We start from the raw sequence: 26,225 nt of genomic DNA, 5'->3' as shown, positions 1-26,225 counted from the left end.
GGGAGGGGAGGGTGGGTGATGGGTATTGAGGAGGGCACCTTTTGGGATGAGCACTGGGTGTTGTATGGAAACCAATTTGTCAATAAATTTCATATATATATAAAAAAAAAAAAGAAAGAAAAGCCCAGAATTTACACAAATGGTTTAATGAATGACATAGTGTCTGGAGAAGAGATACACTAAACCATTTGGGGTAAATGCAGTTAGGAATTTATAAATAGGATAGAATTGTCTGCTATGATGTAGAAAGTAGGCTGGTTTCAAAAAGATAAATACCATGTAGGGCATTAGGATTTTGAGGCTACCTTATGTTTTTGGAATCTGTACAAACTTGTGGAATCCAATATGCATTTATCCATCAAGTATTTGCTGACTCCAAACATTTTTAAACATTGTGTCCTATCTTAGCATAGTTATTAAGTTTATCATTTTAACTATTCTCAGGTCCAGTAAGATAAGAAAGAAAGCAGAGCAAAGGAAAAGCAGTTTTTCTTTAAATGGCAGGCACTGTACCAGGTGGTGGTTTACATGTGTTATTTAATTTAATCCTCAAAGTAGCACTGAGGTAAGTGTACTTCTCCTCTTTTTCAAAGGAGGAAACAGACTCAGTGAGGTAAGTAAGATCACAGAGCCCACCTGCCTTCAGAGTTGCTGTTCTTTCTCTCAGAATTGCTGCTGTCAGTATCAGTTGAGAAATGGATAAGGAAGTTCTAGGAAGACACTAGTGATAGCATTTGTTGGTTTGACCTAACTGTATTCATTTATTAATTCCACAGATTTATTGAGTGCTATTATATACCGGGTATTATGCTGGGCAATAAGGAAAGGGAGAGACCAAGATAAACATGACCCTTAACCCTCATGGAGTTTATATTCTAGTGAGAATTAGTTCTTTAGGTTGAAGATTGATTTGCATTTAGCTTTATCTGTTTACTGCAGGTATTTTGTTAACATGTGTATGCATGCAAATATGTACATAATTTACATGTATATGTATAACTTTGTGCTAGTTTTCTAAAAAGAGCAAGGAAGAAAATTTTTTTTGTAGTTTAACAAGTTCAGGGAACTTCATACTGCATCTTATACCTAGGATTTCAGAGAAATTCTGAACAATAAAACTTCTTTATGAATTGCATTTACATTCTTAGAAAGTTTTTTGTTTGTTTTTTAATGTTTCATAGTAGAAAGTTTTTAATTTATTGAGAAGTGGAGAGTATACTAAACCCACATGTATCTGTCACTCAGCTTCAATAATTACCAGCTCATGACCAGCCTTGTAGGGAAGCAGTTACTGTAAGTAATTTGGTTCAAAACTAATGTTCAACTTATATATTAATCTCTTTAACATAGGTTTTGTGTGTAACTGTTCTTTTTCAAAGAGGTAATTTATTTATGATTAATTTAGTATTATTCAGGTAATAAGATGGTCATTGAATAATATAAGCTATTATTGTGGGTCTTCTTTATTAATGTTTTAGAATGGAAGCTTGTTAAGACTCTGGATTACGTATAAGTCTCCGTATTGTAGTTAATTATCTAGGTACGTAAGTACGTTTAAATAACTAATACCAAGAGAAGAGTGTTAGTTCAAAATTATCTATTTTCTGCCAAGTACACTTTTGGCCCTCTGTCATATTTTGCATAAAAGAACAAAACCAATGGTACAGTATACTAACTTTGTAATTTGCTTTTTGAGTTGGATCTTTTTTGTCACTGTTGGTTGCATGATTAAATTCATGAAAGTATAGCACACAGTTTTGTTTTTTTTATGATTGCATACTTATTTGGATTTATTTCTCTTGGGCAGAAGGAAATGTACAAATTACAACTGGAACTCTGCTTATATCTACTGAAGAAGTACAAGGTATGAAGGTCAATGGGACTAAGACGGATTATAATGAAGGACACAAGAATGGCAATGTGAGTAAAGGTCTCTCAGCTGGGTGCAGCGAATACCCAGAAGTAGACAAAACCATGACCAGTGGTGAGGTTTCAGAAACCAGCACATTAGTTTCCCTAGAGCCTTTAACCTTTGTGGACCCTGGATTAACAGAAGCATCTTCTAAAGAAAAAGAATGTGAAGAATTAAAAACTTGTCCTTCTTGGTTGTCATTATTACCAGGGAACAGTGCCATTTCCAAAGTGGACAGTGAGAAGGAAGAGTTGTCTAAGTTAAACCTTGTCTGTGAAGCAGATGACAATCACCAACAGATTCTCGGCCACCATAATGAAAACCACAGTTTTGCCCATGGCAGTCCCAGGGCCACAAGAAATGTAGTTTGTGTAGAACCCTTAGAAGAAAATTCTGACATTTCATATTTCTCATCAAGTTTGTCTGGTCCAGAATCCAGAACAACATCCTTAGAAACATGTGGTTTTGATGGCTTGCTGAAGGGATCTGCTAAGAAGACAGACAATTCCTGTTTTGATGGGGGTGATCAAAGCAAGAACTTGGCTACTAGAAGAGAAAATGAACAGTTTTTGAACCTTAGGAGTGAAAGAGGAGAACTCTTTCTTGTTAATGCCAGGCAACCAGAAGAGGATGCTGATGGTCATTGTCCTGGTGAAAAAGAGACTGTTACCTCCCCAAAAGTGAATATTCATGGTAACTGTTGCATTCAAGACAGTATCCATACAGACAGCCCTGTTTCTTTAGTGCCCAATTCTTTCACCGAAGCCACGGAAGTAACGTTAAAAAAAAATGACTTAAAAATCACTTTAGACACTCAAGGTAGCTTGACAAACCATGAGGACCATAGAGGAACTTCTACGGATATGAGCCATCCAGGTAGACACTCTGAAGAGAACAGTTTTTCCTCCTTAATGCAGATTGAAGAGCCAGAACAGACAACCACTATAGAGCCCAATATGGTAACTGAAAAGATTTACAGTAAAGACTCTAACTCCTTAGTCTGCACCCAGAAAAATCTGGAAGGCAACACCCAGTTAAATGAAGCATCATGTAATGAATTTCTGAATGAAAGAAAATCCCTTGTGAGTTTAATGCCAGAGGACCAGATAAGTCCTATGAATGAGGTGTCAAAACCCAAGAAAGATACTGCTCAGTTACCACTATCCCTAGAATTTGATTACAGACCTGAGTCAGAGCAAGCTGTACAGACCTCACTGGACGATAGTTCACATTTAGATGAGCAGAGCACAGCCTGTGAGATGAATGAACTTCCTCGTACCAATGAACTGGTTATAAACAAAATAGAAAGTGAATGTGCTTTAAATCAAGTGCCCCTTAATTCTCAAGACCATGCAAAGTTGTCAGCTAACAAAGAGATGCCTTTAGCAACAAGCGAGGATTCCCAACAGAGCCATCACCCTCCATTAGAGGATGGAGCAGATGTCACTGCTGACACCCAGACCATTCCCATCAAAACAAAAATGAAAGACATCTCTCCATCAGGTGACAAAACCTGTGGTGCCTCTTCAAACAATCCCACCTTAAACATCAAACCAGGAAGCCTAGAAAGAAAAGACAAGATGGCTGATTCAGGAATAGTACATCTACATTCCAGCCTTCTCTCAAGAAAGAAAGAATCAGCAGTCTTGCCTCAAGAGGTCTCTGCTATGGAATGTCAAAGTGTTCAATCTCAGGATCTCTCTAGCTGTCATTGTGTAAATAAAAATGCACGAGAAAAGAGCATGTGTTCTGTTTGTGCTGCGTTTGAGTCCAGCAGAATCATCCTAGAAGCTGAAAACTCTTTAATAACCAAGTGTGAAGATGCATTTCAGCACAGCAATGACCACTCCCAAAGAAGAGAAGTCTGCACAGAAAGTAGCACCCATAAAGTGGGTTACACATCAGAAGAAAGTGAACTTGCTAGGGGAGAAACTAAAGGCAGCCTCCCAGGAAATAAGATCAGAAACGATACACCAGTAGGCATGTTAAGTAGTGAAGCTTCAGACAAAACCATTCCCACCACCAGTCACACCCAGCCCCATGAGGAAGGTCTGAAAGCAAAGGAATGGGATGTACCTAAAGAGACCGTGTTTTGCGAGTATAACATCTCTGACTGTTCCACACCAGAACTAAATTTATCTGCAAACATTCCAAGACCTGAAAAATTTTTGGACCAGTCTCCTACTATTATGTTCTCCAGTTTCAAAACCATGAGCCAAGCAGTTGAAACTCTTGAGCAAAAAGGAGATAAAGTTCTTGACTGCCAGAATAACCAAAACAGACCAGATGAATGCAGAAGTGAAGATAAACCAACTAAGCAGACACTACATGGTGATGAGAGGGAGACTGTTACAGAACCTAACAGAGAGGTAAGCAACAATCAAAAGGATCTGTTAGTTGGTTCAGGCAGTAACAACCCTTTGTCTGGTGGTAGTTCAAAGAAAGGCAATTTGAAAGGAGACGATGGACATATTTCTGGTTGTGAGGAGTCCACAGATGGCATGGTAGACACTGTCTACACAGACTGTGGTAGTAAGTCTACAGAAAGCATGTTGGACTTACAAACATCTAGTACCCTTGATGGTGGTGCAGGACAAGATGGGCTGACGTTACAGGATACCTCAGTGAGTACTCTGCCTCAGAGAGGAGAACTGAATGCTGCATTTATCAGAATGATTGACCAGGACTCAGATTTTCCAGATGCTACTTCCTCTAAAGTGGAGCCTCTGGAAATGAAAAAATCATGTGAAGAGAAAGTATGCAGATCATTAAAAGATTGTGAAGTGGAAGTGTGTCCATGTCCAGACTCTTGTGCCAGTGAGATAGAGTCTATTGCAGATCATGAATCAAATACAAAAATATTGGATGGTATAAATGTGTCCTTAGATAATACTTATCATGAAGAGCAAGTTAAAGAAGCATCCCTGAGAGAAACACAAGGAATGATTGAAGGATCAAGACTGGAAATAAATTCTGAGTTTGACAAGGAAAATACCTTTGGAATTTCCTCAGAAGAGTTACTGTCTTCTGGATGCCCAGATGAGAGCCCTGTTCCCATAGGGAGCCTGAAATCCATTGAGACAATGCCTTTGTATCTGTTTTCTCAAGAAAATTCAGAAAGTAATGTTAATAGTGGAGAAACTGAGCTGAAAAAACCTTTTAAACCAAAAGATGGTAAAATCCTTTGTGAAAACATAGAGCACCGCACAGTCCTGCTTGAGACGAAGGAAGGAGCGCCAGGGGATGGGAGTAATTCTAGTGAAGGACTCAGAATAGACAGCAGTATGCAAAATTTGCCTTTGACAATGGAAACAGAAACTAAGTTGAAAGGAGAAGAAACTGAAGCACATCAGAGGGGACCCCTGGGTTACTTAACTGTCAGTGAAGAGTCTGAGAAGATGATCACCAGAGAAGCTGGTAATAATAAAGGGAGAGAGATTTCTCAGACCCACTCTAAATCCCAGAGGATGCTTGGTGATACTGAAGAGCTACAAAGCCAGAGGGCTTTGGACTACATGTTGCAGAATGAAGAGGAATATCTACATCAAAAAGACGCACACAGGATATTGGAACAATGTGCATCATCTAATGTGTTGTCAGATGAAGTGCAAGATAAGAACCAAACTAAGGATTGCAAAGGTGAGTCCACCATGATGAAGGAAATCACTCTAGCAAAGCTAGCCAAGGGCGGCACTGCTGCACAGTTTCAGAAGCTGGAAAATCCAAAGGAGGAAAGCTTGTGCCATCCATTAAAAACAGACATGGTGTCATACACAGATCCTTGCCTTCGTGGTGCCCCTCAGAAAGCACAAAACCCCAACTCTGCTGGATGTGATGAAATACACGGTGCCTTTGGGAACACTTCATATCAGAAAAGAGTGCTTCCCTTAAAGAAGCAGCCCCATCGAACATGTAAGAAAGTTTCCTATCAGGAGCAAGTCAACATTGGGAAAAAAATAAGTAAAATCAGAAGTTCTGCCTTTTTAAAGAGTTCCTCTGAAACCATCCCCACAAAAGCACACAGATTTCTCAGTTCATGTGCTATGTCTGCACCCGCACAATTGGAACCTGAAACAGTACCAACCAGGAGCTTAATGAGCCACATACCAAAGCAGAAGGTGACTCCGTGCCATTCCTTGAGGAGCCTGAATGTTAGGAAGCCTACCAAAGAATCAGCCTTACTAAACAAGCTGTCCATTCTTGCCTCCAGACTGGTCCCCGCCACAAAGACCCAGAAACTAAGATATCGGCGATGTTCCTCTGAACTTCTTCCAGTGGCTAAAAGCTACAAGCGGCTCAGATACAAAAGGTTTCTGGATGGATTTTCATACAATACAATGCAGCTGAATCCATATTTGGCAGCTAGTGGATGGGATAAGAGACCTAACAGTAAGCCCTTGACACTTTATTCGCTCGAAGCCATCAAAATGAGCTTCATAGATTTGAGCAACAAGGTGCCATCACTGCTATTTGGTTCCGAAATTTTCCCGATATCTTTTCACATGAAATCGGGCTCTGAGTGCATGACTGAGTCCCCAAGGACTTTTCCTGAGCACTGTGCTCCAGCCAGGCTCGCCTTAGGAGAGGCCCCTAGGTGCCTGTCTCAACCTCCCAAATGGACCTTTTCTTTCTTCTTATCCCACAGTTGCCCTGGGATGGCCACATTCAGGGAAGACACTGGCCCCCATGGTCAGGCATATGCCCAGGCTCCTTCACAGCCTCCAGGTCCTCTCCAAGACTATGGAGGCACCGCCATAGTCCAGACCAGAGCAGGCTGCTCTGTCCTTGGCCTTCACACACTTCTAGCACTTTGTTCTCCTGGATGTTACCGAATCTGGACAAAAAAACGGAGCTTCTCCAGTCACATGCCTACAATGCAGAGGCTCTTCATGACCCAGTTTACACAAGGCTTAAAGGGGTTAAGATCTCCAGCCTCCATAGCAGACAAGGTCTTCTGTTCTCTGCCCTACTCGGTGGGCCGAGTGCTATCCATTTGGAGCCAGCGTGGGCCTTCTACCTGCCCCTTTGAAATCTCTACTTTTCATTCCACTCACAGCAAGAGGCAGCCAACTCTGAGCACCACAAACAGGTAAAATCCATCTCCTGTTCTTTGCAAATGTCCCATGTTTGCTTTCCAACCTCTGAGGAAAGTTGAGGGCTGGAAATGCAAGGCTATTTAGAGTCTTCATGCCTATATTTTCTGTTTTCTGTGCCAAATCTATGCTGAGAAAATGTAGCCATAGTTCTTAAGCATAGACCTCTCTAGTTTTCCTGCAGTATCTACCCCTGTATTTTTACCATTCTTTGTTCTGTCCAATTCATTCTGCAAACTATCAAATCTTTTGACTCTCTGCTTTTCTATCCTTGCCCCCACCTTGCAAAAAACAAATACCATTACAAGTTAGAAGACTTGCAAGTAGTGACAAATAATGGCTTATGATACCTTGTTCATAAAATATACAGTCAGCACCTAATTGAGTATTTTGTGTATAAGTAGGGCACAGAATAAGTACTTTTTAAGTAAATAAAGTAATTATGTAGGTATCACCAAATCTAGTTCCTGAACCTCTGAATTTCTCTTTAGAGCAGAAAGGCTTCAAAGATTGGCATTTACATACTATAGTTGTACAATTTGTAGAATTTTAAGTGAACGGGAAAAGAGTGGTTTGACAACTTAGAATAGTTGAAAATGATTTCAATATCATTTTACCTTTTTATTAGAAATAATAGGAAAAAAATTATTGAATTATATCCCTAAAAATCTGCTTTAGACATAATAGATAAATCTTCCTGTTTGTTTTTTTTTTTTTTTTTTTTTTTTTTTTTTAAATTTTTTTTTTCAACGTTTATTTATTTTTGGGACAGAGAGAGACAGAGCATGAACGGGGGAGGGGCAGAGAGAGAGGGAGACACAGAATCGGAAACAGGCTCCAGGCTCTGAGCCATCAGCCCAGAGCCTGACGCGGGGCTCGAACTCCCGGACCGCGAGATCGTGACCTGGCTGAAGTCGGACGCTTAACCGACTGCGCCACCCAGGCGCCCCAAAAATCTTCCTGTTTGTAATCCCTCGAATAAACAGAAACTTAATTTTTTTTTTTTAAATTGGCCCTTATCATTGCTATAGTTTAAAAATTCAACACCCACCAAGCCTCAAAATTCCAAACAGCCTGGGAGAAGCCTTGTTCTTTGTATATCTGTGCAGTCTCTTATGTAGAGTATTGTGTCACTATAAAGCTGTCTGGCACATATTGGAAAGTTCCTTGAGCATCTTAGCAGAAACCTAAATAAATAAAAAGTGTTTCAGAAAAACACCCCAGAACCTCAACATGGCTGATTGAAATTGAAAGACTAATGCTACTATAAGTACTTATCTTATAGTTAATAGAAAAATGTTCTTATAATGCAGCCACAAAAAAATACATTAGAATGAATCAAATTGTTTTAAATGATGGTATACTGCTTTTATTTTGTCTAGTTTGTCAGTATGCCTCTATACTCTCATAAGCACTCTCTGGTCAGTGTGTGACATGCAGCTTTAAATCATGTTACTTTCTTTAAACTATGTTCATGCCAGGGGCGCCTGGGTGGCTCAGTCGGTTGAGCATCCTACTTCGGCTCAGGTCATGATCTCACAGCTTGTGAGTTCAAGCCCCATGTCGGGCTCTGTTTTGACAGCTCAGAGCCTGGAGGCTGCTTCAGATTCTGTGTCTCCCTCTCTCTCTGCCCCTGACCCATTTGCAGCCTGTCTCTGTCTCTCTCAAAAATAAATAAACATTAAAAAAAAATTTTTTAACTATGTTCATGTCTGAGGTTGGAGTACAGACTAGTTCTTCATTTCACCCTGTGAAAATGTGTGGCCCTTTGGCTCTTTCTTCCTTGAGAACTCTTTCCCTCCTGACTTTTGTGTATTCCAGTGTGGAATATATTCTCTCCCCCTTCCTATCTCTAGTATTTTTATTTTTTTATTTTTATTTATTTATTTATTTATTTTAATTTTTATTTTAATGGAAGCGTTTGTAGGGACTTTTTCTTCTTGTTGGCTCTAGAAGTGCCTTAACATTATATACCTTGGCTTTGAGTTTAGAACTTTGCTGCTTTTAAACACATTTAGAAATGTTACACATGATATGGGCACCTGCGTGTCTCAGTCAGTTAAGCATCCAACTCTTGACTTAAGCTCAGATCATGATCTCATGGTTCATGAGTTCAAGCTCCACATCGGGCTCTGTGCTAATTTATGTTTCCATAGATTTGGGGGAGGGGGGGTTGGGGAACAAGTGAATGAGAGAAAGGATCCTAGGAGGGGCAGAGGGAAGAACGGAGGGGGAGAAAGAGAGAGGAATGGAGCTCACCCAAAGCGGGCTCTTATTTTACGTGAAGCAGGGCTCGTGCTCACCAAATTGGGTCCCGGATTCACCCAAAGCAGGGCTCAAGCTTACCCGATGTGGGACTCAAACTCACGAACCATGAAATCATGACCTGAGCCGAAATCAGATGCTTAACGGCTGAGCCACCCAGGTGCCCTCCATAGAATTTTTTTTAAGGTTTTATATATTTAAGTAACCTATACCCAACATGGGGCTCCAACTGAAGGACCCTAAGATCAAGAGTCGCATGCTCTACCAACAAAGGCAGCCAAGCGCCCCCCCAATAGAATTTTCTTATTTGGACCTTCAGCACTCTATAATATAGGTTGAACTGGCCTCCTTTTTGCTGCTTTTATAGATGAGGAGCCTAAGACACGTGGCTTTTTCTAACCCAGATCACTCAACTGGTTAGTATTTCAGCTGAGCTTGATCTAGACCCAGGGTCTCCTGATTGCTGATTTGGTCAGCTGCTTTTTCAGTGTACCATCCTGCCTCTTTCCTTTTATCAGTAGCCCTCAAGGAATCCTGAGTTGGTGCTAAACATCCTAAAAATCTGAATTATTTGTGTTTCCTAGACCTTGAACAAATCTACTTCTAAGAGGAGATGGATTGTATTATGGTCATCATACCAATGCCTCACTGATTAAACCTATACTGAGTTCCAAATTCAATAGAAACTGATGCAGGTTTTACTTTGAGAGGCACAAAAAGCTCTCCAACATCACGTATTGATGTAGCTATAAGTGATGAATACCATTGCTTCAATAATAAAAATAAAAGTTTCATTACAAAGGAGCTAATAACCCTGTTAACAGTTTTCTTCTACATAACCATGTTTTACGTGGAACTTGGTCTTAAAGAAAAGAGTTTTGGGCTCCTGGGTGGCTCAGTCGGCTAAGCGTCTGACTCTTGATTTCAGTTCAGATCATAATCTCACTGTTCATGAGTTTGAGTCCCACATCAGCCTCTGCCCTGACAGCACAGATCCTGTTTGGGATTGTCTCCCTCTCTCTCTGCTCCTCCCCCACCCCCGCTTACTCCCGCGCTCTCAAAATAAACTTAAAAAAAAAAAAAAAAGTTTCTTCCATAAGGATATAGAAGTTAGACTTTATGTTAATGGTATTAACATAGAGATGAATAATACAAGATTTTTTTAGCTGTAAATTATTTTTTTAAATCTCTAATTTATGTATTCAACAACTTCATTAGAAGATATAAGACTCCAAGTCATTCTTATTCCCTCCTGTTACTGTCCTTTCTTTATTTCTCTCTCTACCTTCTTTTCAAGTTAGAAAATAATTAAGGTAAGTTAGAAAATAATCTTCCTGTCAGCCTGCCTCCATTCCAGTGATGGGCATGTAAATGTAATTCTCATCACTGGGATGGGGGTGGGGGGTGGGCTTCTTTCTGAGTGAGTGACATTTCTTATCTTCCTAGGGCCTAATCAAGCATCATGTGCCGTCAATGGCATCAAAACCTTTTGAGTACCCCCAGTGGCATCAAAACTTTCCTGTTGTTCTACTGCCCTAATTGCTTCTGTACTTTTGCTTCACTTCAGCCACACCATGTTACCGTATGTGCCTCTTCCAGGCATGGAAGCTACTTATAACACCAATGGCAGTCAGATGAGGTAAGCCTGCAGCAGTGCCTGGAACATAAGGGCTTGCAGAGAGTGTGTGTGTGTGTGTGTGTGTGTGTGTGTGTGTGTGTGTGTGTGTGAGAGAGAGAGAGAGAGAGAGAGAGAGAGAGAGAGAGAAAAGTGAATGTGCAAGCGAGCACAGCACCTGAGAGAGCACACTAGCTGATGGCATGGGTCTGGTGTAGCATGATTCTGATGTCTTGTTCTCCTAAACCTGGTCCAGGATTCAGGCATGTTTTATAAGTATTAACTAAGAATATGTAATCAATACTAGCTAGAAAAAAAAAGACAAACTAGTCAGCTCATTGTACTACAAGTTGCCTCTCAAGCTATTTCTTAATCATGCAACCGACTTCATTGTCTGGATGGGATTGATCTCATCTGAGCACAGTTCATTGTTCAGTTCACTAAATGTCTTTTTCTTCCAAAAAGTCTGTCCTTTTATATTTTTCCTTATAAAACTGCTCCATACCAATGAAATTGATTGCATTCTTGGAAGTTTTTACATATGTAGACATAGGAGGTGTCCAGAAGGAACTAGAAAACAGGTTGACTGGAAATGTCATTGCTGAAAGAGGGAAGATCTTCAACCTTAGTCTGATGTTAAGAAGTTGAATGTGCCAAGATAGAAAGTGAAACCCATCTCATATTTTCTTCTCTGTTTTTCTGTCCATGGTGCTAGACTAGAGCCTCCGTTCCCTGCCTTGGTACCAAAGTCTTGCTTAGTAACAGACTCAGCTGTCACCAAGCTCCTGCTTTCAGCCTCCGAGTTCCCGGTTCCTGGATTTGATGAGCTAGATGATGTGGCAGCAGCATGCCCCCATCCACAGAGCAGCCCTCCAGAACAGAAGGAGGTAAATGTAAAGTGCTGGTGGAGTTGTGAGTGCTACTGGGCATGTCCACTGAGGACTACAGATCACATGATTGGTACACAGGCCTCTGAGTGTCTTTCCTTATCACCGTTAGCTTCAGCTGAGTGCTGAAGATTACCAAGGCAGGAGTTTTTCTCCTTAGCCACCAAAGCTACACTGGGTCTCTTAATCTGCATTGTTTTCCAGATCCTTTTTTCTTGATGATAACATTTAACAGGGTTTAGAGAGTGAGTTGGACCAACGAGGTGCTTCATGCATTCAAAGATGAGTGAACAATGATGTTCTTCAATTTTGCAAACTGTCTCTGTCTCCAGCAGTTGATAGACTTTCATATTGCTAATCTCAATATCTGAGCTGAATGGGTGATTCTCTTCCAATAGTATAAAGGGAGCGGTTGTTGAAAACACTGTTAGCGGGAGTAAGGGGAGCTTTGTCATAAACTACTTACTAGAGCCATCTATAAACTGAGGAAGTAAAATCTTGAGTGTCAAAAGAGACTTCATGTATTTTAAATGTCTTATAACTTGACCGTCTTTTTTCTTAACCCTTAAAAATAGGCTGAGCCAGAGAAGAGGCCAAAGAAAGTCTCACAGATTCGTATCCGGAAAACCATTCCTAAACCAGACCCTAATCTTACCCCCATGGGCCTTCCTCGACCCAAAAGGTGAGTTCCTTCTCTAATACACATAGGTTCACATTTTTGGAAAATTGTTTGGCACAATATAATGAGCTTTTAAATAATTATATACTCTGAGCTATTTATCATACTTCTAGGAAGTTATCCAAAAGAATTAATTGGTAATGTGGCCAGAGGTTTATGTGCCAGGGATTTTGTAATGCATTCTTAATCATTTTTATCAAGCTCACTATGCCAGATATTATGCTGTCCCTTTGCATACATAGTCTGGTCATCCCCCAGTGGTGTTGGGAGGTAAGCACTATTGTCACCCCCAAGTTTTGATGAGGGTGCTGAGGCTGAGTAGTTATGACACCTGTGTTAGGCCATGTATCAGTCATGGCACAGGTGGTTTCCGTCTCACACAGGTTTTACCTGACCCCACAGCCCAAGCTCACAGCATTCTATATGCAAAGTTGAGGAGGGACCTAAAGGTCATGAGGGAAAGAAGTTAAATTCCTCCCTCCCTTCCTTCCTTCCTTCCTTCCTTCCTTCCTTCCTTCCTTCCTTCCTTCCTTCCTTCCTTCCAGAAAATGCCAAATCCATGCTATGGTCTATATCATGACCTTTAAAAACTTGGCTTCTAAAGATTTTTTTTTTTTTAATTTTTTTAGTATTTGTTTATTTTTGACAGAGAGAGACAGAGCATGAGTGGGGGAGGGGCAGAGAGAGAGGGAGACACAGAATCCGAAGCAGGCTCCAGGCTCCAAGCTGTCAGCACAGAGTCCGACACGGGGCTCTAACTCACAGACCGCGAGATCATGACCTGAGCTGAAGTCGGACGCTCAACCGACTGAGCCACCCAGGCGCCCCAAGATTTATTTTTTATGACAGAGATAATTTGCTAATCCTATAAAGAGAAGTAGAAAGAAAAAATTAACAAATTATGTATTTGTTGTAATATGTACTATACAGACACACTATGAAATTATAAGTATTTTAAGAAGATCTCCAGAGTTATATTCTCTTGTGGTGGTTTTCACTCCATTTCTCATTGGCAAATGGAAGCCTAACACTGGTTCCTTAGTAACCCCAGGGTAAATTATTGAAATTTCCTGAGTGTCAAGAACACATCTGTAAAATGTGGGTAAGAATTCCCAACACTTAAGATTACTATGCAGTCCAATTGAGTAAAAAATGTGGGGGCACCTGACTGGCTCAGTTGGTAGAGCCTACAACTCTTCAAGGGTTCAAGTTGAAGCCTCCCCATTGGGCATGGAGCCTACTTTTAAAAAGAAAAAGGAAAAAAATGTGTACTGGTACCTATTGTATTGCTTCACACAACACAAATGCAATAGTTACTGTTACTATGATCAATTATGACGTTCCACTTTTCCCAAGTGGTCTTGTCTTAATATATTTTTATCTCACACTGCTTTTATTGATCATCCTATCAAGTCTTTATAAGAGAAATGTTTAAAATATTTCAGATATCCTAGGTTGAATAGTACTTACTACTAGTGAATGAAATAGGATTCAGAATCAGATGTATTCTATCTTGCATGTATATGTAGATAGAAGTTCTAAAAAATCTTTTATGTATAAGTAAGTAGTTGGGAGTGGAGAAAGTTTTAATATAGCAATGACATTCAGTCCTTTGAACTTCTTTCAAGTAAGTGCCAAAAAATCACACAGTGATCTATCATCAAATTATATTTAATGATTTATCACCTATTTTTTTGAAAGCAAAGGATTGAAAAGTGCTGATTTACATAGGTTCTGTTACCAGACATTGAAGGAGCAAGTATCTCATTGTATGGGCAGTACACCAAAAAGATCTGACCAGTAAGTGTCAAATGCCTAATAATTTGTATGTTGGTCTTTCACTTAGAGATAACTTTAGTCTAATATAGTGAAAGGGGTTGAAGAAATAAGATTTTTAATAAACCTTTGCCTAAGATATCTTTTGATGAGCTATTCAGATACTCTTTTGTCAAAAAATCTTCAAGTTATAGATTTAATGCACTATATTTATCAAAAAACCTTGACATGTAACTTTTTTTCTTTTTCTTTCTTTCTTTTTTTAATATACTTGACACAATGGGAGCGCCTGGGTGGCTCTGTTGGTTAAGCATCTGATTCATGATTTCAGCTCAGGTCATGGTCTCGTGGTTCATGAGTTTGAGCCCTGAGTCAGGCTTCGCACTAGCAGTGTGGAGCCTGTTTGGGATTCTCTCTCCTCTCTCTGCTCCTGCCCCACTCACACTCTCTCTCTCAAAATAAATAAAAACTTTGGGGCGCCTGGGTGGCTCAGTCGGTTAAGCGGCCGACTTCAGCTCAGGTCATGATCTCGTGGTCCGTGAGTTTGAGCCCCACGTCAGGCTCTGTGCTGACAGCTCATAGCCTGGAGCCTGTTTCAGATTCTGTGCCTCCCTCTCTCTCTGACCCTCCCCCGTTCATGCTCTGTCTCAAAAATAAATAAACGTTAAAAATAAATAAATAAATAAATAAATAAATAAATAAATACATACATACATACTTTTAAAATAGATATACTTTGACACAATGTTACATTAGTTTCAGGTGTACAACATAGTGATTCAGTAGGTCTATACAATATATGGTGCTACCCACAAGTGTAGCTACCATCTGTCACTAGTATAGTACTATTACACTTGATCTTAGCCAAAAGGCCGAGAAGCGATAGTACAGTACTATTATAATGCCATTGACTGTATTCCCTGCGCTGTACCTTTTATCCTTGTGACTTATTCCATAACTGGAGGCCTGTATCTCCCACTCCCCTTCACCCATTTTCCACATCCCCCTACCCCTTGACATATTAACTTAATTGGCAAAAGCAGTTTTTGTTACTCAAGCCCATCTGCCAAATTATTCTTCCTAACTTTTGTTTTCCAACTCAGGTAAATGTGTTGATCTGCACCTTTAAGAAAACCATACAAACCATTGAGAAATAAACTATGGAACACATCTTACTCCTTATTATATGGAACACATCCTTATAACTTATTGTAAGGTAGATTTGTGAAAGCCATAAGTCAAAATTAAAATCATATGCAACAAATATAATTAATTTATTCATTTTAATAATTCATTATTAAAACAACATGATAATGCTATTTCTCATCCTGAATTTGTAACAAACTAATGTGTAGCTAGAATAATAAATTACAAAGTGAGGAATATGGTAGAAAGCATGATATTGCTTCAGTAAATGTGTATGCATGCATGAAACAAACTCTGTTATTGGACTTCTGGAATAATTAAGAGTCATAAAAAATCAGAAATAAAGCTATTAATTTATGTAAATCTTAGGATTGCTTCAGTGTTTAATGTAGGAGAATAGTGTATTATGAAACCAACTGACATGGCAGTATCATAATTTTTGCTGTTAACAGAAGTTATAACATTTTATAAGATGAAATAATGTAAGGATTAAATAATTGGATTAAATCTTTCTTTATATAATTTGTTAAAAGTTTATCCCTTAACTGAGTGAAATTACTTAAAATTTTTCATCTGTGGGTTTTACACACTTCATCTTCAAATGTTTGATAGTCCTAGTAAACATTTCAGTTATATGTGTGTTGTTTTTTAAATTTTTTCAAGTGGGGGAGGGGCAGAGAGAGAGGGAGACACAGAATCCAAAGCAGACTTCAGGCTCTGAGCTGTCAGCACAGAGCCCTACATGGGGCGAGGTCATGACCTGAGCCTAAGTCGACGCTTAACCAGCTGAGCCACCCAGGCACCCCTCAGTTATATGTTTTAAAAAGGAAGGAAAGGATTGGCTGTTGAGTGGAACTTTTCTTTCTAAGTGATAACAGACTGTCAATGAGAATTGAGAATAGTTTGGAAAAAACATAGGGTACAATTAAATACATGAGCAGGCTGTATTGATATTTGAAGCTCTCTTTCATAAGTAGGGCTAGGAGGCATTGTTTGATGACAATCGGGAGATAAATGAGGCAAAGTCACTCTGACAAACCCATTCCAAAACATATTTGAAATCTGAATATTCTGACACCACCCAAAGTATCCTATTTCTGAGGCCACTCCTCTCTTGTATGTGATGGGAACTATACCTAATGGGGAAAGACAAGTCCAATACAGGTTTACAGTAATTTCATTACTTACTAAGTGAGCTTATTAGCAAGATTAGTTATTTGTTTCATATACCAAAGCAGAGTTCAGGGTGTATAGGTGCTGTTCTGAAAGAATTTGTGCAAGGGGCACCTGGGTGGTTCAGTTGATTAGGCATCCGACTCTTGGTCTCAGTTCAGGTCTTAATCTCAGGGTCGTGAGTTCAAGCCCTGCTTTGGGCTCCGTGCCGGGTGTGAAGCCTACTTTTAAAATAATACAACATCTCTCCCAACAATTTGTGGAAATGGAGAAATCTGCATGAATGTTCAAACATATGACTTCTAGGAAATTAAAGATTGGGAGATTGATTCCCCTAAAAGTGGGATTTCATGTACTCTGGCATGTCTTGGTACCCTAGTGTGAATACCACTGGTCTAGGGTATTTAGTAGCAACCTTATTTAGCTCTGGGGAGTTCATGTGTCAGTCAGGGTCCAATCAGGAGACAAACTACACGGTATTTTATTTTATTTGTCAGTTTTATCTTAGAGAGCTTGAGCAAGGGAGAGGGGCAGAGGGAGAAAGAGAGAGAATCTTAATCAAGCAGGCTTCACACTCAGCACAGAGCCTGACATGGGATTCAGTCCCACAACCCTGGGATCATGACCTGAGCCGAAATGAAGAGTTGGATGCTCAACCAATTGAGCCACCCAAGTCCCCCGCAAACTACATAGTATTTTAAATAGGGGAACTTTTTTTTTTTTAATAATTTTTTAAAACTTTTTTTTAAATGTTTCTTTATTCTCAGAGAGAGAGAGAGAGAGAACAAGCAGGGGAGAAGCAGAGAGAGGGGAGACAGAGGATCCCAAGTGAGCTCTGTGCTGACAGCAGAGAACCCAGTGTGGGTCTCAAACTCACGAACTGTGAGATCATGACCTGAGCTGGTTAGACACTTAACCAATTGAGCCACTCAGGCACCCCTTAATAATTTTTTTTTAAGTTTATTTATTTATTTTGAGGGGAGGGAAGGGCAGAGAGAGAAGGAGAGAGAGAGAATCCCAAGTACACTCTGCATTGCCAGCGTGGAGCCTGATGCGGAGCTCAAACCCACAAACCATGAGATCATGACCTAAGCTGAAACCAAGAGTCAGACACTTAACCAATTGAGCCAACCAGGATCCCCAAATAAGGGAACTTTAATATAATAGAGTAACCGTAAAGATGTACAGAGTATTCTGAAGGGCACCCTAAGACTGAGGGAAAGTACTCAAGGTAGGACAAACTTGGAAGGGGGCCACCTCCTCTATGTTGGCATTTTGACTTTGTTCGTGAGGGTATGGGTGCAGCCCATTCGATGGCTGGGTTGCTAAGGCCAGATCTAGGCAAGCAGGAAATAGCAAACAACTTCTAGGGTGCAGATGAGCTGAGGCAGGCAGGCATGCAAAGGGACTAGGGGTGCCTCTGTGGATGTAATGCTTGGAGCATGTGGTGTTTCCTTCAGGAGGGCCACAGGAAACAGCCCTCAGGAAGTTGGGGTATAAGCTTATGGCCTGGAGTGCCCCACATGTGTCAGGAAGCATGTGGCATGATCACCAGTCTAGGGTTGCCAGAGCACTGAGGGACTACATACTCTGGCCACACAGCTAGGGCAGAGCCCCCTCCAAATGACCCCCTCCTGACACGCCAACAAACATACACCAGTGATGGGGGGGAAAAGTTCACCAGAATCAGGAAGAGAAGCTCCTTTCCTCTTAGCAGTGTTCCCCCAATGCCTTCTTTTGCCGGAGCTTTTAGCATCATACTTACTGTAAAGAAGAAATGCTTCAAGAGTCCAGGATTCCATTTTCACAGAGCAGGTTCTGGAGGGTACATTTTGAGCTAAGAAGTTATAATATAACTGGCTCATGCCAGTAAACAAAACTTTGAATATATTCACTCGACCAAGAGCTGAAGAGATTTGAATAAATGGAAAGGTTTATGTTTCACACAGTCAGAGTTAACATGGAAAAATAAAGAAGCAAGAATAGCCAGGAAAATTCAGAAAAGGAGTGAAATGGGAGAGGTGTTAATCCTAAGAGACATTAAAACATATTGTAAGCTCGGATGCCTGCGTGGCTCAGTTGGTTAAGCTTCTGACTCCAGCTCAGGTCATGGTCACATGGTTCATGGGTTCAGATCCCACATTGAGCCCTGCACTGACAGCTCAGAGCCTGGAGCCTGCTTAAGACTCTGTGTCTGTTTGTCTCTCTCTCTCAAAAATAAACATTAAAAAAAAAAAAAAAATATATATATATATATATATATATATATATATGTATTATAAGTAAGTAAATAGAAGTGTGATGCCACAGCAGAAACATACAAATTGGTAAAACAAAATAGAAAGTCCAGAAGTAGACATGACTACATAGAGAAATATAGAATGTGACAAAGGTGTCCCCTCAAATTAGTGGTAAAAAGATGGACTGACTGTTCAGTAAAGTGCTATTGGGGCAACTGGGTAGCCATTTTAAGAGTAATAAAGTTGGATCTGTACCTTAGACCTTTCACCAGAAAAAATCCCAAATGAATCAAATTTAAGTAGAAACAAATCAGACTGTAAGAATACTTGACAAAACCATAGGAATTTTGTTTTTTTATGTAAACTCCAACTTCAACGTGGGGCTCGAACTCGGCCCTGAGATCAAGAGTTGCATGCTCCACTGACTAAGCTAGCCAGCCGCCCCTGCCCACAGGAAATTTCATTGTTGTTTTTTTTTTTTGTTTTTTGTTTTTTTTAATGCTTCTTTATTTATTCTGAGAAAGTGAGAATGCACAAGAGGATGAGGAGCAGAGAGAGAGGGAGAGAAAGTCCCAGGCAGACTCTTGATTTCGGCTCAAGTCATGATCCTAGGGTTGTGGGATTGAGCCCTGTGTTGGGCTGTGCACTGAGTGTGGATCCTGCTTAAGATTCTTTCCTGCTCGCACATGCTCTCTCTTTCTCTAAAATTAAAAAACACACACAACACACACAAAACAAGATGCACTGCTTTATATATTTGTATAATCAGTATCTTAAGATAATGTTATGCTAGAGCCAAAATTGTCTATAGAGTGCTGTCATTTGTGTAAAATAGTTTCAGGGGAATAGAAATTCCCTAAGACTTCTATTTTATATAGACCACTTCTGCAGCCATGACTTCTTTTTTTTTTTTAACATTTATTTATTTTGGGGACAGAGAGAGACAGAGCATGAATGGGGGAGGGGCAGAGAGAGAGGGAGACACAGAATCGGAAGCAGGCTCCAGGCTCTGAGCCATCAGCCCAGAGCCCGACGCGGGGCTCAAACTCACGGTCTGTGAGATTGTGACCTGAGCCGAAGTCGGACGCTTAACCGACTGAGCCACCCAGGCGCCCCCTGCAGCCATGACTTCTATAAACATTTGTAAATGAGAGACATGGTTGCTCAAAATCAGAATTTGAACCCACCCCCAAATGCCTGATGTTTTCTCTTTGGCCATATTTATAGATTTGTTCTCTCTACCTGAGAGTATAAAAGCCATTGTTACTCAAGAAGCAGTTGGTCATCTTAGGTATTAAGTGTCTCCTGGTCATTTTCTAGGCCAGAAAACAGATACCTTCAAAAATTGTTGCTATATTCTGCTTAGGGTATATATCAGCATATCTCTGGCTCAAGACCACACCTTATGCAAAGAGTTTTTGATGTTAGCTCTGAAACTGCCTTCCTTATGATGGAAATCGTAAAAACAGATCAAGTGATGAGGGAGAGAGGACCCAGCAGATGGAAGACACTCAAATGTAGACTTTCTCCAAAATCACCCTGGACAAGATGGGCTTTCCACGGAAAGTGTCTGTGCTTTTGAGGCAGACTGTGCCATTCCAGTGAATGTAGTCTCGCTGAAGAAGCCAGTTTGTTGAGAGGCCAGAAATTCCAGAATCTGAGCTCTGCTCACAGACCTTCACCTCAGTCCAGAAACAATGTGGATACATACTACCCTGATTTGCAAGTCAGAATAACTGGGAGGCTCATCTTTCACTCTCGGACTGCCCATCCAACATCTTTAACGTAGCAGTTGCTTCTGCTCAGAAGCAAAGTAGTTGTCCTCTTTTGGAACGCCAGTGCTAAGTCACTATGAACTTTTGTATACATATTATTATTTATGTATATTTTCCACAAGCATGTTCTTTGCTGAATTGGAATTAAACCAAACCGAATCTCAGTTAAGATTCTCATAAAGAAACTAAAACATGACACCAAAAAGTTAATTAACATGCTCTTCAGACTCTGCTTTTCTTATCTGAATGAAACAGGTTTAAAATACAGAAACTTTGTGGTGATAAGTTAACACTATTAATAGTTAATATAAAAGTTATCACAGTAAGTTTCTACTGATATAAGTGTGGTGACCTGAGGGTTGAAGCTATTATGTTCCACATCGTAGCAACGATGAATAATAAACAAATGAATTGAGTATACTCATAAACAAATGAGTAAATAAAAGGGTAAGTTTTATGGTATGTCAACCAAAACTCTTTGAGGACTGATCAAAGGTCTACAGCAGGAAATGCACAAGATGAGTGTAGAATATCTTGTCCTACCAGAAAGTGATGAAGTTCTCAAAAACTACTAAAGTCATGTCAAAGAGACTCAGAAACCAATTTGGAACTCCCACTGGCCACAGATGAAACAGAGCATCAAAAAGAATAATAACTGCAACAGATTGGAGCATAAGAAATATGTTTAAATGGAATAGTTTATAATGACACTTTAAAAAAAATTTTTTTTTAATGTTTTTATTTATTTTTGAGACAGAACATGAGCAGGGGAGGGTCAGAGAGAGAGGGAGACACAAAATCTGAAGCAGGCTCCAGGCTCTGAGCCATCAGCCCAGAGCCCGACACGGGGCTCGAACTCAACGGACTGTGAGATCATGACCTGGGCTGAAGTTGGATGCTTAACCGACTGAACCACCCAGGCACCCCTATAATGACACTTTTAAAACAATCCATTGGCCATATTTGGATGAGATTAGAGAACCAAGTAATTGTTTGGAAATCAGTAAATAAAGGGAAAGAACCAAGCATGAGCTGTTTTTCCTGTGCAAAGTGTACTACAGGGTTACTAAGTAATGGATGAACATGAAGTTTCAATTTAGACAGAAGAATTCTACCAAATGAATTGAGAAGGAGTGCTAGACTATCATTAAGTATGGCCCTAAAGAAGTAATAAATATAGTCAGTGTTCTTCAGTGACTAGTAATATTTTAAAAAGATCAACAACAGGTATCCTTTCCCTCGGGATGAAAGTATACACCACCATCTAAAAATCTTCCTATCGGGGTGCCTGGGTGGCTCAGTCAATTAAGCATCCAACTTTGGCTCAGGTCATGATCTCATAGTTCATGGGTTAGGGCCCCACATCAGGCTCTGTGCTGACAGCTCAGAGCCTGGAGCTTGTTTAGATTGTGTCTCCCTCTTTCTCTGCCCCTCCCCTGCCCATGCTCTGTCTCTCTCTCTCAAAAATAAGTAAACATTAAACAAGAAGAAGAAGAAGAAGAAAATAAAAATCTTCCTATCAAAACACATAAATCTGATTATGCCTCTTATATCTAATTGTCAATCTATAGGAAATACCTGTAATATTTTCCATATGTTTGGTTCAGAGGAACGGGTTAAATAATATTTTGTGGGTGTAATCATAATATAGACTGGGGAAGCCACAGGTCAGACAATCTGGTTTCTTCAAATAAATGACAAAATAAAAAAGGAGACAAAATAGAACACTAGTAATGTATAAATTGAGATGGTATTGATTGGAATTAAAAGTTCCAGGGACTGGTGTTTGGGAGAAGGGTAAAAATATTGATGCACTCCAGTTTCCAAGTTAAGAAAACTTCTTAAAATTCTTGCCAACCACTGAAAGAGAAGTGTATAATTTCCAAGCCAGGAAAGGGGGATAAAAGAGAAGTGAACAGCAGTCAGTTAAGGAGAAGAAAAGAAATATTGAAAAGGTAAAAGAAGCTATAAAATATGAATAGTAGATACAAATACAGCTATATCATTGCCAGTAAGTATAAATGGACTAAATTTCACAAAGCTGAAGATTGGCAGCCTAGAAAAGAAAATCTGGTACATGTTGTGCACGTGAGACACATCCAAAATTCATTGCAGGGGCACCTGGGTGGCTCAATCAGTTAAAGGTCCAGCTTCGGCTCAAGTTACGATCTCGTGGTTTGTGGGTTCTAGCCCCATGTAAGGCTTTCTGCTGTCAGTGCAGAGCCTACTTGGGATCCTCTGTCTGCCTCTCTTTCTGCACCTCTCCTGCTTGTGCATGCTCGCACTGTCTTGCTGTCTCTGAAAAATAAACATTAAAAAAAAAAAATCGATCAATCTCAATCCAGAGGGCCTGTAAGAAAATGACTCATCAAGTTGGGAAGCCAATTTTATTTCTCTTAAGAGAACACGAAGAATTTATTTTATTCTCTTTTCAGATTAAAGAAAAAGGAGTTTAGTTTAGAAGAAATATATACCAACAAGAATTATAAGTCTCCTCCTGCAAACAGGTGGGTACATGAGTAGGAGTGAATAGACTGGGAGGGCTTCTGAAATGATCGATGCAAATCTCCAATCCATTCACTTTAGAAAGGAAGTTATTGGAAATAACTAGAATTGGTATTTTTAGTTCCCAGCGCTTGAACTGGGGTTGGTGGTAGGATAGGACAGAAATGTGTGATGAGTTAGGTAGGTACAGAAAACACCACTTCCTTTCAGTTTGTACTTGTGTTTTTAGCAAAAACCTAGCTGTCCTTTTCAGGACTAGTAATCATTGATCTTCAGATATGATTACAAATCCAAACACAGACAGTGTTTCACATGGCTACCTTTGAGTGTGAATTCAGTTCAAGTCAGGGAACATTTATTAAATTCCTGTTGTGTCCAGGTTGTAGCAGGAGAGTTCTAGGATTTTATCCTGTAAAGTGAACATTTGCTCTAAGACCTTTGTACGAGATTATTCATTGCAGCATTGCTAAATAATAGGAAACAATTGGAAACAACTTAAAATTGAATTATGATTCAGCCTTATAATGGAATACACTGTAGCCATTAAAAGGAATGAATCAGATACCTGTTTACTGAATTAGAATAATCTTAAAAGTTATTGACAGATCAGAGAGGCACAGTGTATAGGGCAGTGTATGTGGTTTGCTACCATTTGAACACAAGAAGAAAACCAAAGTGGAGGATATATGCTGTGGGTTAGCAGACTATAGGCCACATTCAGCGAGTGGCCCATTTCCTTTCTTTTTTTGTTACCGTCTGTGAGAAAAAAAAAAGCGTTTCTATATTCTTTTTTTTTTTTTTATTTTTTTTTAACGTTTATTTATTTTTGAGACAGAGACAGAGCATGAACGGGGGAGGGGCAGAGAGAGAGGGAGACACAGAATCGGAAGCAGGCTCCAGGCTCTGAGCCATCAGCCCAGAGTCCGACGCGGGGCTCGAACTCACGGAGCGTGAGATCGTGACCTGAGCTGAAGTCGGACGCTTAACCGACTGAGCCACCCAGGCGCCCCAAGGTTTCTATATTCTTAAAGGGTTGTTTAAAAACAAAAAATATAATCGAGTCCTATGTGCTCATTAATTTAAAAATGTTTCCTACCTGTCCCTTTACACAAAAGGGCTGATCTCTGGTAATATATGCTTATTTATGCATGTCTCTGATTGAATGACTTTGTGAATACATAAAAAAGTGGCTGGTGTTGCCTACGGGGTCTGGTCTTTATTCCTTACCCTTTTGCTCAGTGTCAGTTTTTTCACTGGGTGTTCATATATTACATATCCATAAATACATATTTTTCTTCGTACATAAAAAGATACTGGCCAGAGAAAGCAGTCAAGTAAGTAGTCATTAGTTGTTTTAGCCCCAGTTGACCAGAAGGGTTGGTGACCCAGGAGATGGGCCACGTGAGTCATTGTATTGGTGATTCTTTTTTTGTGCTCCACCCTTAGGTGTTTGGAGACCATCTTTGAGGAACCTAAGGAACGAAATGGTACGCTAATCTCAATCAGCCAACAGAAGAGAAAACGAGTTCTAGAATTTCAGGATTTTACAGTCCCACGAAAGAGGAGAGCTCGTGGTAAAGTCAAGGTGGCAGGCAGCTTTACCAGGGCCCAGAAGGCAGCTCTGCAGAGTCGAGAGCTGGATGCTCTGTTGATACAGAAACTAATGGAATTGGAGACCTTTTTTGCCAAGGAAGAGGAGGAGCAGGAGCGATCATCTGGTTGTTGAGAAGCAGTTTGGTTTAGGGGTCTCAATTTTAGATTTTCCAGGCTCCTTGGAAGAAGTTGCCTAATTTTGCCCTACCGCCCAAACTACTCAAAATGCAGTCCGTGGATTTTACCTATTTTAAGGTGCAACCTTTTTAGGAAATGGTGAAGGAGGGTCCTCTACTTCTCCTGCTGAGTATTGAACCTCAGGAATGTTCCCTTTCTCCTGGAAATGGTCCTGAAAACCATCTGGCCCCCTCCTCCTCACACTCGCCATCCACAGGAGGAGGACTCAGCATACCTTCAGTAACACTAGAATTCCAAGGACTCATAGCATTTGCACGTCCGTGTGAAAGTTCTGCGTTGTTTACGGTGGTGCTAGACCAAGATTATTTAGAGACGTGGCCTAGGGAGGGGGACCTGGCGTCCTGTTCTTTGTGGTCTCACCAGCTCATTTCAGTAGTTGAGGAAAGATGAGCTGTTGTGTTTCCTAATCCTTTTGAGTCTGTCTGCCCAGAATCGTGTGTGTGGGTGTGCGTGTGCGTGTGGGTGTGGGTGTGGGTGTGTGTGGCTTTTCCCCATCATTTTCTCCCCTCTGTGACTATGGGTCACTAGTGCCAGAGGAGCCCGTCCAGGCCCCATTCAAAGTAAGTTGCACTTTTTAATGTTGTGGTGTTATTTTCATTTGTTTTTATTTCTTTTCTTTTCTTTTTTTTTCTTTTCTTTTCTTTTTCTTTTTTTTTTTTTTTTGTATTATTGCTGCATGTTTGGAGCCTTTAAATGTGATTTTAAAACAAAATTTTAAGACATCAAGGAGAAAGACAGTAATGTCTTCAGAATATATGACAGGCATTTGACCCAGTGTATCAGTGCATGGTATGGGACAATGGTGAGACATTTTCCCATTATGTGTTTCAAGCAGTCCCTTCCCCATTTCCACCTTCCAGTGTAACTCATTAGAAGGAGTACTTTTTCATCTGTGTTCTCATTCTTGCCCACTAAGTAGATGTGTTTATTTTAATGATAGAAGTAAGAGCAAGTTTTCCTCCCAATCATTTAAAAAAATGTGAAGGTTGGGTGTGGTCTTAATGGGTTTTATCTGAAGTGGTAGTCTATAACAAAGTTGGGTACGGCAGCTCAGGTGGTGATAAAAGGCCGACCCAGAGTGTTTGCAGCTGTCAGAGCAACTTGCTCCAAGAGTGGGGAGTGAGATGGCACGTGGTTCAGACCCAGTGATGCATCCTTGCAGGGGGATCATGAAATTCCACGGCCAGCCCTCTCTGAGAACACCATCGTACTCTGGGCTCCTATGTCAAACCTACTGGAAATTTTGCAGAGTGCCAGAGTTGGCAGTTCTTTCATCTGTGCCTGCTTGAGTCTGTGGGCAGAAGGATGCTGTGTGGGTCGGCCAGGCCCAGAGGTGTCATTCGTTTTCCACTTAACTCCTATGTGCCC

At 40.3% G+C, this 26,225-nt stretch overlaps 1 protein-coding gene across 5 annotated transcripts in view; it reads left to right on the top strand.

Annotated features, from left to right (window-relative positions):
* The window catches only part of PRR14L (proline rich 14 like), a 62,152-nt gene extending 36,645 nt beyond the window's left edge, over positions 1-25,507 (top strand). For 3 of the 5 annotated variants that reach the window (XM_030335779.1, XM_030335778.1, XM_030335780.1), the window contains 6 exons: positions 1,808-7,001; positions 10,838-10,909; positions 11,601-11,772; positions 12,348-12,454; positions 22,997-23,068; positions 24,513-25,506. In XM_030335779.1, the coding sequence (XP_030191639.1) occupies positions 1,808-7,001; positions 10,838-10,909; positions 11,601-11,772; positions 12,348-12,454; positions 22,997-23,068; positions 24,513-24,792 (5,897 nt within the window). In that variant the 3' untranslated portion in view covers positions 24,793-25,506. Of the gene's footprint in view, positions 1-1,807; positions 7,002-10,837; positions 10,910-11,600; positions 11,773-12,347; positions 12,455-22,996; positions 23,069-24,512 lie in introns of all 5 variants that reach the window. The other 2 variants (XM_030335773.1, XM_030335775.1) reach the window with 1 other exon arrangement.
* Positions 25,508-26,225: the final 718 nt, after the last annotated feature.

Source organism: Lynx canadensis, chromosome D3 (assembly GCF_007474595.2).
Source record: "Lynx canadensis isolate LIC74 chromosome D3, mLynCan4.pri.v2, whole genome shotgun sequence".
In the NCBI taxonomy this organism is placed as follows: Eukaryota; Metazoa; Chordata; class Mammalia; order Carnivora; family Felidae; genus Lynx; species Lynx canadensis.
The sequence above is the reverse complement of the archived record's forward strand: the minus strand, read 5'-3'. Positions and strand labels throughout refer to the sequence as shown.